This window comes from Aulonocara sp. 'chitande type north' Nkhata Bay, linkage group LG1 (assembly GCF_057382095.1).
Source record: "Aulonocara sp. 'chitande type north' Nkhata Bay isolate Kocher_YH1m ecotype deep benthic linkage group LG1, A_spYH_male_GT1.1, whole genome shotgun sequence".
NCBI classification, from domain to species: Eukaryota; Metazoa; Chordata; class Actinopteri; order Cichliformes; family Cichlidae; genus Aulonocara; species Aulonocara sp. 'chitande type north' Nkhata Bay.
The window spans coordinates 34,792,245-34,809,723 of record NC_141344.1 but is presented as its reverse complement, the minus strand read 5'-3'; the positions used below and the strand labels follow the sequence as shown (position 1 = coordinate 34,809,723).

General features: G+C 41.8%; 1 protein-coding gene across 2 annotated transcripts in view; it reads left to right on the top strand.

Annotated features, from left to right (window-relative positions):
- mpped2a (metallophosphoesterase domain containing 2a) overlaps nt 1-17,083 on the top strand; it is a 79,087-nt gene extending 62,004 nt beyond the window's left edge. For both annotated transcript variants that reach the window (XM_086294428.1, XM_086294429.1), the window contains 3 exons: nt 13,918-14,033; nt 15,414-15,527; nt 16,799-17,083. In XM_086294428.1, the coding sequence (XP_086150554.1) occupies nt 13,918-14,033; nt 15,414-15,527; nt 16,799-16,917 (349 nt within the window). In that variant the 3' untranslated portion in view covers nt 16,918-17,083. The remainder of the gene's footprint in view (nt 1-13,917; nt 14,034-15,413; nt 15,528-16,798) is intronic.
- Nucleotides 17,084-17,479: the final 396 nt, after the last annotated feature.

Genomic DNA, 17,479 nt, shown 5'->3' with positions numbered 1-17,479 from the left:
CATGTTGTTGCAGTATATTAACAATAACCTCGTATTGTGGATGAATTATCTCAGTTGTTCTCCTGACTGAAGTTTGGTTCGTTTACAGCATCCTGCCATGCGATTGCATTTGTCTCTAACCATCAGGAACTCTCGCGTTAACTTTTATTGAGTGGAAAAGTGTTAGCGTTCATCCTGCAGCTTCACTGTTTATGTTAAGCTAACATAGCTGTGTCGCTAGCGGTCACGTAGCACATCATTACATACCAGCTAGCCTAACTTCAGTAACCCTACAAACATCACTGCTGTTTAGTTTTCTGTCTTCATTTATGTTGGAAGTGATAGCAGAGCTGTATGTTTAAATTTTTTCAGTAATCTCAGAACAGAACATGGTATATCATGCTTAGGTAACTAGTGAAATTAACAAGCTAACTTCCGCTAACTTCTTGCTAACTTCTAACTCTGTTAAATGTAATAAATTCTGTTTTCATGGATGCCTGGATATTAAACTTAATTGTTACACCTGGTAAAGTGGCAATGCTGATCGTTTTATTAAAGATGAAAGAATTTAGACAGTTTTTAACTCAGTGATGCCGCAGTGTTCGTTTAACTTTGGGACCCTAAGTGGATGGAGTTTTGGACCCAGATTACTGCCATTTTACGAGCACCTTAGTCCAACAAATATGGCAATAACAACGGCCCGCTTGCATGTTCTACAAAAAAATGTGCTTTGGTGGGTATCTGACAGACAAACACCAAACCAGTTCCACATCACTGAAGTTGCACCATTTTTTACAAACCAATTCTGGTTCATCCGTTTCACTCAACAATCCGCTTTTCCCCTTCTTATTCTCCGTTGCCACCATGCTTTTTCGGCCATGTGCGTATGAAAACAAAGACACTGCACATGCCCGCTTTACCCATATTCTATCGCGATATTTAATTTATTTATTGTTGCCTAACATTGTATCAGTATTACCGTGAACGGTATAATATCGCCCAGCCCTAGTTGTATGTACAGGTCGAGTAGCAGTCACCATTAACTTTTGAGCTTAGAAATTAGTGAAGATGGTTGGAGTAGGGGACAAAAAGAAGAAGAAAAAATTCACTTTGAAGTGGCACTTGACGTCAGTCACCAGAATCTGACATTACCCTGACCGTGAAGCTTCCGTAAAGGTAGAGGCCATTCAGAAAAGTGTCCTTAAATGCAGGGCATAAAAACTAGCATTGCAAAGTGCCTAGTAAAAGAATGCACAGGGACCTGGGCAGATAATACAGACCTGACGTTTTGAAAAGTGATTTATTTTGAACACCGTGTGTCTTTTTCATAAAGAAACAAGGATTTGAAGTCCAAATTCTTCTTAAGTTATAACTTTTCCATGTCAGACAACTCAATTTATTTTTCATTATTCTTTGACTCTGTTTAAATTCTGTTCATGTCTGATGTGCAGCAGACCTTCAGCTTTAGGCCTGAATTGGTACAACAACTGGCAGAGGCCAAAACGCACAATGGCTGTCTTTAATAATTTCCTTTCATGTCTTATCTGCTGTCAGTATTGTATGTCAGAAATGAAAGTTCAACTGTTCAAAACAGCTTTTTCAGTTCTTTTTTTTCAATTAACTTGTAGACCCGGAGCTGTCGTCTTTGTGCCGAGGAAGAAAAGCAGTAAGACTTTGTAATTGTCTGAAAGACACACCTGTGCGACTGCGTGCATTCATTCCATTTTCACCTTGTCCCGTTTTGAAATGCGTAGAAAAAACGCTGCAGCCATGGTCCTTGGAGCAGAGCTGGGTAATGAAACCTTGCCTGTCAGTTATTGTCACAGAAGAAAACTCACTAATTTCCCAGAGATATTATCCTCTCCCCTTACTCCTTTCCCTCCCGCCGCCCCTCCCCCCCTTCATACATTGTTCTCCAGGATCAAGTTCGGTGAGGCCGGGGCTGGAGGAGGGTAATGGACCCTTGTCCCTGTGTCTCAGGGAAGGTTGAATGGGTCTTGGCCCCTGCCCCCAGCTCCCATACAGCCTCTGAATAGGACCCAGATTCCCTCTCTTTATTAGTCTGGGCTACAGTTTCTCAGACCAGCCTTCCTTCCTGGCGGATCCATATTTCAAAGTGTTTGGACTCCGTGTTCCATGTAGTCGTGTCTATGTTCCCATAACACCTAACTGCTCACTCCAACCCCACCTGAGCTGTCCGCAAGCAGCTCTTATACCTTTTCTCATCTTGCTACTACAGCTGCTTCACACAAAGCCTTGTAATAAGCATTTCACAGGCACCAAAACAGATTTAAGTTGAGATCTGTTGGAAATGTAACTTTACTGCATTGTTACATTAAACTTCAGTGGGACCAATGAAGGCAAATGATGGTCTAGAAAACAAAGTCACTACAACTAACAAACATGTTTGCATTCATGCCTCAGAAGAGTAACGCTGAGTAGAAACTGGTCCTGTGAACTGGACTTGAAAGGAAATTGGTAAGATTAATAAATCTGAAAAGAAATGTAGAAAATGTTAAAACTGAAGCAAAAATGATTATTAAGTTATTTTACAACAGTTTAACAATCAGTTAATAAGCATTTTTAAGGCGAAATTAAAAAAATAGTTTTTGCCATTTTTCATTTTATTTTGATTATCAGTCTGAAAATCAAGTAAACTACGGTGGACATTTTCTCCGTTTTTGAGATAAAAAAAAAAGAGAGAGAGAGAGAGAGATGTGTCTGTTTCACCCCTAATATTAGATTGGGGCAGAATTATCACCCAGTGCCACACCAGTTAATACTGACACTGAGGTCGATCTATGGTTAGAGTGGGACAAAAAATGATTGGTTAATTTACCATAATGCAGTGTAATGCATTATTGATACAATTGTCCTACAGTGTATTGTTTGTGCAGAATTGGTGTTTTGGGAACCAGAATTGGTGTTTTTGATTATACTTATTTATTTTATTTATTTATTTTTAGAAAGAGGGGCAATACATATTAATGAACATTTTAACAAATGTAAATATGCCAGATTATAGCCTTGGGCTAATTTCCATCTGCAGACCCTCTGGCAGGTTGGTGTTAAACATAAGTTAGTAAAAACATACAGAGACACTATTTACAGGTCATGTGACAAGGACAAAAACAGTGATCACATTATACTAGAACAAACAATGACAAGGAGAGTGGACACAGAGGACAGTATAGATAACAATAACGGAAACACATCAATTATATTGCACAAACCCCAATATTGTACATGCCCTGACCGTCGTGATATTGTGTTCACCCATTGAACTAACAGTTGTTCCCTTTTTGTAATACACTAACTCTTTTTCCCGTCCAATATAAAACATGATTATTAAACATGATTACATGTTTGTGTGTCCCTCAGCCGCCCTTTTAAGTGACTCTTAAAGATGGGTAGACTTGTACTTTCCCTCACTGACAGTGGAAGACTATTCCAGAAGCTTACACCCTGATATGACAGAGCATTCTGTGAAAAGGTGGTCCGCCTGAATGCCATTTCACAATCACCTCTAACAGTGGCTCGAGTTAGTCGAGACCCGGCAACACTGCTAGACTTTTGTTTAATAAAATCACTCATTGGTGGAGGCGCCAGACCATGTATAGCTTTGACAGACAGATTTAAATAATTTGAAATTAGTAAAATTCAAAAACTTGTATTTTTCTAAAATTTGACAATGGTGATATGAAAAAGGTTTTTTATCTAATATTTTCAATGCTCTTTTGTAGCATACTTCAATTGGCCCAGTAGCAGCAGAGCTCGTATAGGACCAACTTGTAATACAATATTCAATATGAGCCAGTATCATAGAACGCAGGAATGTAATCGCTGCTGTGTCTGTTAATGATGTGCGGATATGTCTAAAGTTCTGTATATTAACATTTACAGTTTTTACTACTTTTTAATGTGTTTTTTAAAGGATAATTTAGAGTCTAGTAGCACTCCCAAATATTTAAATTCCTCAACATTAATTAATTCTTGTGCACCCAAGCAGACTTTTACTGCAGCCACGGTTGTTTTAGGTTTACTAAAAAACATTGATACGGTCTTTTTAAAATTAAGGCACAAGCCTTCTTACATTGTAATCAAAATACAGAAGTCAGAAGTGTCTGAGGCGTTTATACCAGCAAAAAAAAGGCAAATTGTGTTTTGATTTTGTTTTTCTATTTTTGTTGAATAGTTGTAAGTCACCATTTTTCTGTGGGTTGGATGTAAATCGTTTTAGCACTCTTGGTTCCATTATATTAACAACTTAATGACTAGTTCTTACATAAAAGCCACAGCTTTCCACATTCTACATTCAGTTCTTGGCAAAACAGACAACATATACACACACAGACACACAGATGCATTGCATGTATTTTCATAGACGGGCACTTTCAGGTTCAGTTAGTGGAGTCTGTGGAGTCTTTGATGTCTGTGCTAATCCATTGTACCTACGGCTGCTGTTAGGCTGTGAGTTTGTGCTGCAGAGCGAGGCGGGGGGGTGTTAGGTGTTTATTGAGGAAGTCTCTTAGATGTAATAATGGCAGGGGATACACTCTGACCCTCTCTACTCTTATTTGATTTCCTGTTACATCGTTGGGCACTGGCCCTTTGCCGTTTCTTTTCCTCTGTTTCTCGTGCTGGGAGCTGCCGGGTCGTCGAGAGCAGCTGTGTTTGCTGTGAGGTGTCTGCAGTGCTTGTTTTACATTAGCAGCCCGCAGGTCAAACTGCAGCTGGCTGCATCTCGGTGTGGAGACGAACCCCTGGGAGACTGTGTGTGTGTGTGTGTGTGTGTGTGTGTGTGTGTGTGTGTGTGTGTGTGTGTGTGTGTGTGTGTGTGTGTGTGTGTGTGTATAAAACAGCCGGTCCCCATGGTTATAGCCTTTCCTAAGTGAGCTAAGTCTGGTGGCTAACCCTTAGCGCCTCTGTGTTTGGCAGCATGACTGCAGCAAGATTAATCCATTCCACACTCCATCAGTCACCAGGCACAGGTTATTAGTGCTGGAGCAGAGCTCAAACACGCACACACTCTCCCACTCTCTCTCTCACACACACACTCACACACACACACACACACACACAACAACATGGCCCCTTCACCCTTGTGACTTCGCCTTCTACCTTGTCCCCAAAGTTTGCAAAGGTGGCCTTGGTGTTGAGAGGCCATTTGTCAAAACCCAGCCAGTCTCCACTTGGCTCCTTTTAATAAGGCTACCTGGGCTCTGGGATTGTGCACACACACACACACGCACACACACAGGGAATGAACTCTGCTTTGCACATACTCATACGGCTTTCAGTGTCAGGCGGTGCGTCCCGCGGGGCTTATAAAAGTCCCATTAACATGGCCCTCCTCATTGGTTCTGACAGGTTGATCAATTAGACCCCTCCCCCTGCTGACCCCAGGGCTGCTCTGACTCAGAGGTCAGACACGATGGATCGCTGGACTTGCACACACACTCTTAACTCTCCCTCCTTGTTTCTGCTGTTATCTCTGAGCTGGTCACAGGCACCTTGTTGGTCCCTGTTTTGTGTTCAGCACCCAGCTGATATCCCAGTGTGCAGCTGTGCTCCTGCTTTTAGCCAGAGTATCATACTTTACCTGTGACATGTTTCGAGCTTATCTCTGCTCTCAACATGACCAAAACACGCACACGTGTATGCACAATTTTTCATCCTGCTGGAACATTCCTTAGGGGTCTAGTTGAGTGTCAAGCCCTTATTAAGTATGGAAAAGAAGCAGAAATCCTCTAAATGAAACACACTCTTGGTTACTGGGTAACATGGGTACGGTCACACACTGACCTGATTTTAGAAAAGGGGACAATACTGTTCGATACATTGAGAGTTTGCAGTATTTTCACCTGTGATTTTGGCAGTGTTGCTCAGAAAGAGTGTGATAACAGGCAATAACTTAATCTGAGCCCCTTAAACTTGATTTTGTTTGCAGCTTCATTGCATGCTGGTCAGTTTCCTACTTCTCTGCTTTCACAAATGATTGTCTATTTCTGCTTGTGAGACTTTCTGTGAGTGCTGAATGCAAATGCCAACTAAAAAGAAGCATGTCCTTTGCTTCTGACATCAGAAGTCTCTTTATGTCAGTGTTTGTGTGTTTTTTAAAACAAATGTTAGTGGATGCTCATGTATATGAGATGGCAGCCATTGATCGGTCTACCTAGCAATAAATACTGGCCAGATTTCCATATAATTAGGTAAAGAAACATAGAATCAGGTTAGAATTTTTGCGGTCTCAAAGTGACCAGTTTTTAATGTTGTTTATGGCGGCTAGCTGCCCTTCTCGTTGATAAATCCATTGGTGTGTTGGCTTGTCTTGTACACAGGAAATATATAAAAATGATAGGTGCTTATCATCATTTGTTGTCCTTAGATTACAAATGAACACTTGGTATGAACATAAAACAGGTGCACCAAAGCCTTTTAGGGCCTGATGCAGTGTGTGAGGAGCCAGTCTTTGTTCGGTCTTTGAGCTCAAAGAATAAACAAGGTGTAGTGATACAGTAGCACAGTGTCAGTGTTTGCCTAATGTTTCAAGCATCATCATGTTTGTTCTTAGGTCTGTAGCGCCGACTCAAATGTATGTCGAGTGAGATATGACAAGAAGTGGCTGTGAGTCTGTACTGTGTTTGGTAAACAATCTCTTTGCACACGGTAAATGCAGGTGTGTGTGTGTGTGTGTGTGTGTGTGTGTGTGTGTGTGTGTGAGAGATTTAGGAACATAATGGAAGAGTTTGACCTTAGTTTAGACTGGGTGGATTTACAGTCATCTTACTGCATTATTCTTTGTGATCTATATTATGAAGGCCAAAAAATATGTTAGACTGCACTAAACAAAGAAGCTCATCCGTAAGAAAAGAAGCTGGTGTCGAGCAACAGTGTCAGTTAGTCAACATGCTGCTATAAGATAAGTGTTGTAAGATCAAAAACCTGAGTAGATGTCTTTGGTTAAAACAGAAGGTGCACATTCAAATATGGACTAGCAGTGATTGGTTCTTTAGGTACAGTTTTTGTCTGATATGAAAACCGAACGATTGAGACTTCTTTTGGCTCCCCTTACTGTGACTTGTTCTCTCCTTCAATAGAGTCTTTTTTTTTTTCCCTTCTTCTTGCTGTCTGTACATTTTTTGTCATGGAAGCAGATTAGAAACCAGGTTATGTGTAAACACGGCACAGAAATCAACAAGAGGGTGTCGTGTAGAGCAGGGTGATATGACCAAAAAAAGAGGTTATACACACACAATACCATAATATTATGTTGAAGCACAGTACGTATCACTCCGCGAGGCTCCTGCCTACTTCGGCTTCGTAGCTTAGCAAAGTCAAACATAAACATTTGACAGATTTTCGAGCGCCGTGTACGACATAAAATCGTTTTGAGGTCAGTAAACACAACCAGAATTCATACATAAGGCACACGGGATTATAAGGGGCACTGTTGACTTTCAGAAAAATCAAAGGATTGATTTTAAGTGTGCCGTATTTTCCAAACAACACGGTAATAAAGACGGCCCGCTAGCATGCTCTACCAAAAATAGTGCTTTGTTGTGTATCTGACGGACAAATGCCAAACCAGTTCCACACCACCGAAGTTGCAGCATTTTTACAAACCAATTCTGGTTCATCCGTTTCATTTAACAATCCGCTTTCGCTCTTCTCATTCTGCGTCGCCGCCATGTGCGTATGTAAACATAGGCACTGCGCATGCGCGTTTTACCCATATTCTATCGCGATATTTCATTTTCCTATCGTTGCCCAAAATTACACCGGTATTACCGTGAACGGGATGATATAGCCCAGCCCTAGTGTCGTGTTTCTCTAATCTCCTCCCCTGAGCGCATGATGTTTCTTGTTTACAGGACGCTAACAAATAAGCTTACCGCACTAACCTGATTACTTATCTGTTAATTAATACTTTTTTGTAATGGTGATAATCACTGAAAGTCTGATATCAGCTGTACTGTCACAAAATCACAGTTTATTTCAAACTATTAACATAAACACCAACAACACGTGTTGGCTCATCATGATGTTACTGAATAATGTGGACCTTTACCATTACCTCTGTCAGTGCACCCCAGGGCGGCTGTGGCTGCACTGTAGCTTGCCATCACCAGTGTGTGAATGGGTGGATGATTGTGTATAGTGTAAAGCGCTATACAAATACAGACCATTTACCATTTACCATTAAAAACAGCTGATCCGATGAGATGTGGTGAGAAGGAAAATGCTTAAAATGATCCATTTAGGAAGGGAGGAGTCAGAATAAAAGATGTAATGAGAAGAATCAAGCATTGTGTTTTTGTGTGTGTGTGGGGGGGGGGTCCTGTAGCTTATCACAGGACCCAGAAAGAACAGCTCGGGGGAGTACAGGGGGTTAAGAGTGGTGTCACGCCCATAGAGGCTCCGTGCTGCCGTCCTAATGATGTCCACCGGCCTAATTGAATATTGGCGTTCTGCACACGAGGGCTAAATGGCTTCTGTCTGGTTTACCTCTTACTGCCAGCTAAGGCTGCAGATTTTTAACCCATTGGCACTGTTTGATTCCCTTGGGGGTTGGGGGGGGGGGGGGGGGGGTCGGTTAATGTTCCTGTTACTATGGTTACCCATTTCTTGTGCATTTAATGCAGCGTTTCTTTTTGTTTTGCGTGTTGGTGTTTGAAACCAGTGGTGTTCGAGTTAAAGACGGTTCACCTTTCCTGATGATTTCGTGACGTTTGATTATCCTCCCGCTGAACTTAAACACTCGCTTTTCCCAAGTTTGCACAAAAGCAACCTGACAACATCTGACAGGTGAACTTTTTCATTCACTCTCCACGTTATCTGCACAACTACTCCTCCACTTTCTCTCCCATCTTTGCGGTGTTTGCACATCCTTCCTCACTTCCTTCTCCTTTTCTCTTACTTCTGCTTCTATTTCTGTGGCTGTGTTTTACTTCCCACTGCGCTTGCCTCCAGACGCTTCTCCTTTGTTGCCACGGTGACGCTCTCCAGATGGCGAGTGTCAAGGCAAGACTGGGCTCAGAATGTACACACATACACATGCATTGGCCTGCATATATGCAGTCAGGAAGGAGACTGGTAGCAGTACATTTTGTTTGCTCACATCCTACTCGGAAGCTTCTTGGATGCGCACTCTGCCCACTACACACGCACACATACACTCAACAGTACAGTATAATAAAACCTGTGTCACAGCCACGCAGGAAACAGTCTCTCCTTTATGCGACTGGGATGTCATTAATCTTGGCAGAGGTTAACAAATGCACTTGCATAGAAGGTATATTTCATAGGCAGACAGCCGACAATGGGGGCATTGTGGTGTCGATCTGTAGCAGCCAGTACTGCATTCAGTCAGGACCTTTCAGTTTGGCTCTGGATCCACAGCTCATGTCGGGAGTTATGTTTCATCTCTCAGATGAATGTGTTTATGTGAGAGAAAACATGTGAAACACAGAGCAAAATCAAGGGTCCAGATGTTTATTTATTTCTGCTGCAAGAAACCATGATTTATTTTACTGGAGGGGGGAGGGGGGGGGGGACCAATGTGTCTGGCTATTTTTCAAAGTTTGGCCTTGTCGCTATTAGTCAAAACCTGAGGCAGACAAATGCTCTGCTGGTGCGTTCTGTGTGCAGCAAGCCGACCAGGCCAGCTCTGCTCTGATTCACCAGCTTTCTAAGTTTGTCCACACCGCAGCGGCAGCACTGTTTCCATCGGAGAAGTGGCGAGTCTTCCCAGTAATCCATTAGACTTCCATTAGCTCCGATTTGTGTGATTAGTTCTAATTAATCAGTTCAGTCTGTGGCCTTCACTCCCCTGCGCACTCCTCACATTTCATTTTTAACCTCATTTCTCAGCTCTCCACTGAGCGAGAGAACGAGGCAACGATTGAGTGAGCAAATCAAAGAGCAAGCTTCTGCCGCCGCCACTGGCTTTTCTTTTTTTTTTTTCTTTCCAAGCACATAAGAACACTCGATACTCCAAACAGGTTGAGCTGGAGCTTAGACTGCATTATAATGCTTGTTTCTCTCACCACAGTGAATTAATAGGATTTTTTTTTTTAAGGCTCTTATTTTCAGCAGTGTAGTTTTGTTGCTCAGTTGTGTTTTAGAATGATCCGGGGGGATTGTGATCTTATGTTTTACACATCTCAAGTCTGTGCTAGCTCTGTTTAGCCCCTCTTGGCCCTCCTCTGGAACAGTAGGTATTGATCTGCGCTGGAGCGTCCATCTTTCACTGTAACAAAGCCTATTGATGTTTGTGGAGCCCTGATTTCCCCTCGGTCAAATGCCATACCCAGCACCACTGCTAAGTGACAGGAAGCTGGTCTAAACTCTGCAGTCTGTCCCAAAGTAACCTGGGAATGGTGTCATCTTTTCATCAGTGACTCTGCTGCACTGAACTAAAACCCTAAAATTAAAATCAAAAGATTTTTTCTTTCTTTCTGGGTTTCTAGCAGTAGGTCAGCTTATATACTGAGGTATTATGTGATGATAATCTATCTTCCTTTCCTGTGTTGTCAGCCTTCTTCAGCTATTACCACTATTGTGATAAATGAAGGCTCAATTTATCAACCAGCCTCTCCTCGATTTCTGTTTCTCCCTTTGGTTTCCACAGCTCTGCTTCTATATCTAACCCCTGTGCAGTTCACTTTATTTCTTCATCTGTTTCTACCCCCTCCATCCATCCATCCAATCCATCCATCTATTCCTCATTCCCACTCAGCCAGATCGAGGCTCTTTGTGTCTGCTGGGGAAGGCTGAGATGCTGCCTGTCACCCCAGAGAGGCAGACTCCCATCCAGGCTGCTGGAGGTGGCCCGGCTGCTGTCAATCAATCTGTAGAAAGGAAGCAGAGGGAGTGGGGGTTGACATGTGATGTGGATCCCTGCTGTTTAGAAATTCACTTTTTTTTTTCTTCCTCCTACCAGGCCTGCACAGTCAGTCATTTATTTTGGCTTCTAACATGAACAAATCAACGATTGTGACCCTTTGAATTTAAAGCTTCTCCAGTCCTCCAAACTAATCACTCCCATGTTCACGGGTAAACAGTAGGGGTGCAACAATATCGATATTGAACCGTTCGATACAGTGCTTTCAGTTCGGTACGCATATGTATCGAACAATACAAAATTTTTAATTTATTTTATCAGCTTTCCTTCTGACGATGCTGTCTGTGTTGAGCGCTCAGTGGATCTGCGCTCGACAGTGCAGCCTAGGCGGAGTAGTCGAACGCAGATTCACTGAGCGCAGGGCAAGCTAGCGAGACAGAAGTTAAGCTCTCCTTGCAACATGGCAAATTGAACCTCCCCCACCCTCATTCAGATCTGGCGTTTGGAACTATTTTGGTTTTCATGTGACGTATGACCCTGAAGGTAAGCGAGTCATGGACTAAAGTAAAACAGTATGTTGGATGTGCCACGCAATGCTCAATTACATGCGTGGGAGCTAGTGTGTTAGCGCAGTTAGCTCATTAACGTGTTGGCCGTCCAGCCCCATGCACGGGGTGGTCCGCGGTAACTCGTTAACGGAGATTTGCCGTGTTGTGGCGTTAAAGTCATTTCAACGAGATTTATGCTGACAGCACTAGTGGGAACACAACGAATATGACTGCACATTTACGCCGACATCATCCTAGTGCAAAGACAAGTGGAAGCAGACAAAAACAACAAGCACGCATGCTACAAACTTTACCGAGTCATTTAGACAGCCGTTAGCACATGATTCTCCTTATGGGGACCTGATATGTTTAATATGCTGCTGAGAATATAGCCCAGAAGAAGTATTTTGGAAAGAGCCATTTCTCTGTAATAAACTCTCTTTTCCAAAGATGAGTGATTCCTCAATCAGATACAGGGTTCGCAAAATCGCTAGCCCGACGTCCCGGGGCTAGCGATTTTTCCAGTCGGGCTACCAAAATCCAAAAATTGTGTGTGTGTGTATATATATATTTATTTATTTATATTTCTTCATACATTCTTATATAGTTCTATACTGTGTATTGTGTATTTTGTTGTACAGTAATTTTATTTTTAACTTTAATTTATATATTTTATCTTATTCTTTCCCAGTTAAATTTACCCTTCATTCTAATTTGTGTTGTACAGTTATTTCATTCTTTATATTTTATATTTTATATTCTTATATTTTATTCCTTCCTAGTTAAATTTACACTTTTTAATTTTTCATATTTATTTCCTATCTTATTCATAGCCCTTTCCTTTTTTTTTCTTTAGGTCACGAGCAGTTGTCTAAGCATTTCACTGCATATCGTACTGTGTATGACTGTGTACGTGACAAATAAAAATTTGAATTTGAATTTGAATTTGAAATCTATCTCTGCCCTGCCCGTCGGCCTATTGTAGGAAGGAAAAATATATGTCAATGCTTTTGCATTCTTTCGGAAATGTAGCTGGATAATTATGTCATTGGCATCGGTGAGCCACTGTCAATATGTGACATATTGAAATCGCGTTTGAATTTGCGCTTGTTTTTTGCTTTCACTTTGCAATCGCGCAAACTGTGTATAGAGAGCGACAGCACTGATTGGTGAGTGATGATAATTTGCACACCAATTCCTCTGACATCGTCTTATCAATCGATAGCTTACTATGCAAACATGACAAGTGAAATCTCCTGCAGCAAGCTTAAACATGTGAGAGGTTGATCGCGCAGAGAATCGCTGAGCATTATGTGAGTGCGTGTGTAAAAGCAGCAGGATATATATTTTAGTTCTGCTGAGCCAAATAAGACAGGTCAGGGTGAAGAAGTGACAGCCAAAGAAAAGCTTACCACAAAACGTAATGACAAATCAGACTATAAGGCAAAAAGAAAGTGCAGCTTTATGGTTTCATGGACAAAAGAATTTCTGTGGCTGCAATATGACGAGCTAAATAACCAGGGCTGCACATAAGTGGTCTGCAGGTGCGCATTCGCTGTCAAAATAAAAAACGCGCACAAGATAAGAAGTTGCAACGCGTGTTTGCGTACATAAGATTTTCAGGAGGAGGTCAGACATTTGTTTAGAACTCTTAAAGATGTCGAAGAAGCTCCTTTAAGCAATTACTGTGATGTTCCTCCACCTCCAAAGAAATGTCAGGAGTCCGAACCACAAAAGAAGCACGTATTCTCGGAAAAGTAGTTGCAGGAGGTGAGCTGGCTTCAAACAAATGATGAACGCACTGAGATGTGGTGCAGAATGTGCCGTGAAAATTTAATAAATGACAAATTAAAAAGGCATGAACATTTTTTTTTGTATCGAAAAAATATCGAACCGTGACACCAAAGTATCGAACCGAACCGTGAATTTTGTGTATCGTTGCACCCCTAGTAAACAGCAAAACTGGTGTCTCACTGCTGAAACCACCACATTTCAAAAGGGGAAACTTTTACTTTGAAGGCAAATGGTCTCACTCTTTGGACTCTTCAGTTTTTGCCTAGCGACCAGTCATTGCTAGGGGTGCCGACCAGTCTATAGGCCTATGTGATTGAGGCCTTAATGGGACAAATTGAACTGTAGTTATGTGTTGCACAACTTCCTGGAGTCGTCTTATAAGAAAAACCCTATCCTGTTCTGTAGTTTGGAAACATTTTAGACTTAAGTTTGCATTATCGTTGTATGAGCCTTTTTGCCAGTTGTTATTACTACTATGTTACCTTTTTCTAATCTTTGGTTTGGTTTTTAACTGGTTAAAATGTAGCATTTACATAATATATTAGTCAGTGGAATAAACCGGGACACAAGATGAGATGTGCTTTTATTAAACAGCCATTTATCTGCTACACTGACTTGGTAATGTTGCACAGAGGTGCATACATTTTGTGGTATTTATTGCCTTCTGATATCATCTTTGCTTTGCGTAATCATGGTGCAGTTGCTCTCCCGAGTGATGTTAATATGATCTCTTCCCCTCTGCCTCTGCAGGACTCCGTGGTTTAACGGATGGGGGTTCAACCTGCCTCGAGGACAGTCTCTGCTGGATAAATGGAACCTCATCCCCGAGGGCATCGACATCCTGATGACCCACGGACCTCCACTCGGTGAGTCCAATTAACCAATCACAGCCCCTGCATTGCAGTTTCTAATGAAGTCGGGGCTCTTTCTTCAAAATGCATGTGAAGTCACTGGTGGCTTGACAGTAGGTCGTCTTTGAGCAGATCTCCGCATGTCTTACATTATAATCAATGTTGTTTCCATCTAAATCCAACAGTAACTAAAGTGAACACTCCGACATGCTTCATAATTCAATGTTTGTGTTTGACTTCATGAAAAACAAAGTGAATATATATATATTAGTTTTCCTTCTGGTTGTTTGGGTCCTGTTTTTGTTTTTTGTTGTTTTTTGCTATGTGTTTGTGTTGTTTTTTGTGTTTTTCTCCTTGTGCTTTCCATCTGGCTTTATTGAGTGATTTCCTTTCCTCTCGCCTACGGAGGGTTGCTGCTGTTGTTGCGGCAGCCACTGTGGCTGTTTGATTGCATGGAAACTCGATTTCACAGCAGTGTGACAGATGCTGCGAACAACTGGAGAGAGACCGTAGGATAGGAAAGCAGCACTGGAGGAAGGGGGCAGCTTAAGATGAAAATTTAGGATGATTCTCCAAAGATGGAAGATCCAAAACAATGAGATGGGAAAAGAGGGGTGTTGCACAAGTGTGGAGAAAAAATATGGATTCATCAGACACATTTTAAAGCTATGAAATTCAGATATGAACCCAGTAAATGAACAGTTGTTTTATTTCTGCTATTACATAATTCTTCTGAAATAAGACTTCTCTATTGTGGTCAAACAGTGCCAAAAGTGAGCCTCAACTGGTAGTTTGAGTTAATAAAAGCTGTGCGTGAATTGGTAGTGATTCACCGAAATTTTAATATCTGCTGAAAAAGTTTTGGGGGGAAAAAGGTCCACTCCCGATTTGACCTGTAGTAGTCATAATGCTCTGAACTGCTGACTCAAGTAATTCAAACTATAAGGGAAAGTTTATTTGACCTTGTGCATGGAGACTATCTCAGCACTCGTGATAAATGGCTGCTAATGTCAGCATGAATCTGCTCAACATAAAAACCCATTGTATGTTCAGAACATGATAGATGGAGATATACGTATATTCACAGATATTTTTACTGTAGAGCTTAGTGTTGGCCATATGGAGTCGTCCAGTTAATAGTACTGAGTGATATGTGTGTGCGCACATGTATGTTGGTGGTGATTGTGTTTTTTGTTTGTTTCCACATTTACATTCACGCTTGAGACATTTTGTTTTTCAGCTGTTCTTGTTGGGGTTTCACGTCATTAATGCTAACTTACATCTTTCTGCTGCTTATTTTAAGGTGATGTGTTACAGGTAACAGTTGTTTTGATCAAATGGAAGCAAAGACAGTAACACCAGGACTGTTTTGACAGCTGTGAAATCTTTCTGCAGGTTTCCGAGACTGGGTTCCTAAGGAGCTACAGCGGGTTGGCTGTGTAGAGCTGCTCAACACGGTCCAGAAAAGGGTGCGACCCAAGCTTCATGCCTTTGGAGGCATACACGAAGGTACTGGGAATAAAACCCAAACTGTTAACTGTCCTTGACTCTGGGGACCTCAGAGGAGAATACGTTCTGATTGCATGATGGGGAGGTGGCCTTTGGCAAGTGCAAGTGTAGAAAAAGGATCTTTTACACACGTGCACATGCTCACAATCAACAAATTGTGCTCTGTTGATTTTAAAATGTGTCAAGACAAAGGAAGATGAATCTAATGTTTCTTACCTTTCTAGGGATGCACAGATTCAGGGCCCATGAATTTCAGGAAAAAAAATAATAATTTGGACAGTAATCATTTACTTATTTAATAACCACTATTTTTTTCTGTTGGTCTATTTTGGTGCCAGGGAACACACAATACAAACACATTAGCGCTTTTTGCAGACCTTAGTCTACAAGGTGAAGCTTTTCAGGGTGAAGACCTGCAGCCAGTTGGCTGTTGTGCTGTTGTTTTGTGGAGAACTGCGCACACATGCAGCTGTGTTGGTTGAATAGCCAAAGTCCTTCATTGTGTGAAGACAAATACACAAACAAGCACAAATGAGCTACTGTGATTTCCACTTGACCAAAAACCAAACAGAACTAATCACATAACTTCCTTGGCAATGCGAATGATCAGTTAACTGAGAACACAATAAGTAACGTTGATTGACTCATACCAACCCCACGGGCCAAGTGCTGTGACATATTAAACAATCACTTACTGCAGTCTAGGTTTTGGTTGCAGGAGCAGTGGGTCACAGAACTTCATCTCCCAAACACTGATGCTTGTGTGGTGCTCCCCCACAGCATTAGTGAGCACGAGCTGCCTGTGGTCCAAGGAAGTAACACAGCAAAAAAGCAGGCATAGCTGGAGGGATGTGCTTGAACAAGCCTGATCCACTGCCGGTCTCACTCGCAGCTTATAGGACTTAAAGGATCTGCTGCTAACGTCTTGCTGTTTGATGCAACATGCAAAGAACCTGCAGCGTATTCTGACCACGTGTGTATGTGTGTGGTCTAAAGTGTTTAACCGCTGCATATTAACTGTACCCAAATCAAACAGTTCACAGCAATTAGTGGCAAGATGAGAAGTAGAATAAAGCTGAAAAATGAACCTTGTGAATTCATGGAAACACTCAAAGTAAATTCAAGCATACAAATTGCTAAACTGAGTGTGTGAAATTGGTATATTGAGTGATCAAAGGACTGATTTGGTAAAAACAGTGTATTACAAACTCTGTTACATGATCGAATGTTACCTATTTCTGGCACTCATTTTCCCCTTCCCGCCTCCCCAGGGTACGGGATCATGACAGACGGCTACACGACATTCATCAACGCTTCAACCTGCACCGTCAGCTTCCAGCCCACCAACCCCCCTATCGTGTTCGACCTGCCCAACCCTTCCAGCTCCTGAGATCAGAGGATGGGGGGGCGGGGAGGGTCAAGGGCTGGAAAAACAATTTCTTTTCAAAAAATATGTCAAGTTTAAAAAAAAATAAAAAATAAAGTTATAAGTGGTTCTTTGGCAACTTTGAATCTTCTCCAACCTGTTGTGAGACGGAGAGGATTTAAAGACAGGGTGGGGGTGGGAGCGTGTGTGGGAGTGTTAAAGGAGAATACCATTGCTTTTTATTTAGGTTTTCTGTTTTGTTTTGTTTTTGAGCTTGTGCCAGCAGTCCCGGTCTGTTTTTTTTATTCTTGTTGTTGTTCATCTGCACACAGTCAGAACAGTTGGAGATATCAGGGCCCGTTTTCCTCCAGAATGCTTTCCAGCTTTGTTCGATATGAGAAACGGCTTTGACAAAGCAAAGATAATCCCTGAAGAAACTTTCTTTTGTCCTGATTTTGACTGTGTAGGGTCGAGTGTTTATTATGTCGGCGCAGCTTCATTTCACACTCCGCTTCCTGTCAGCCACAGGAAGAATTAATCCCTCAAAAAGATGTTGCCTTAGTGCAGAACGGCAGATGAGAACAAT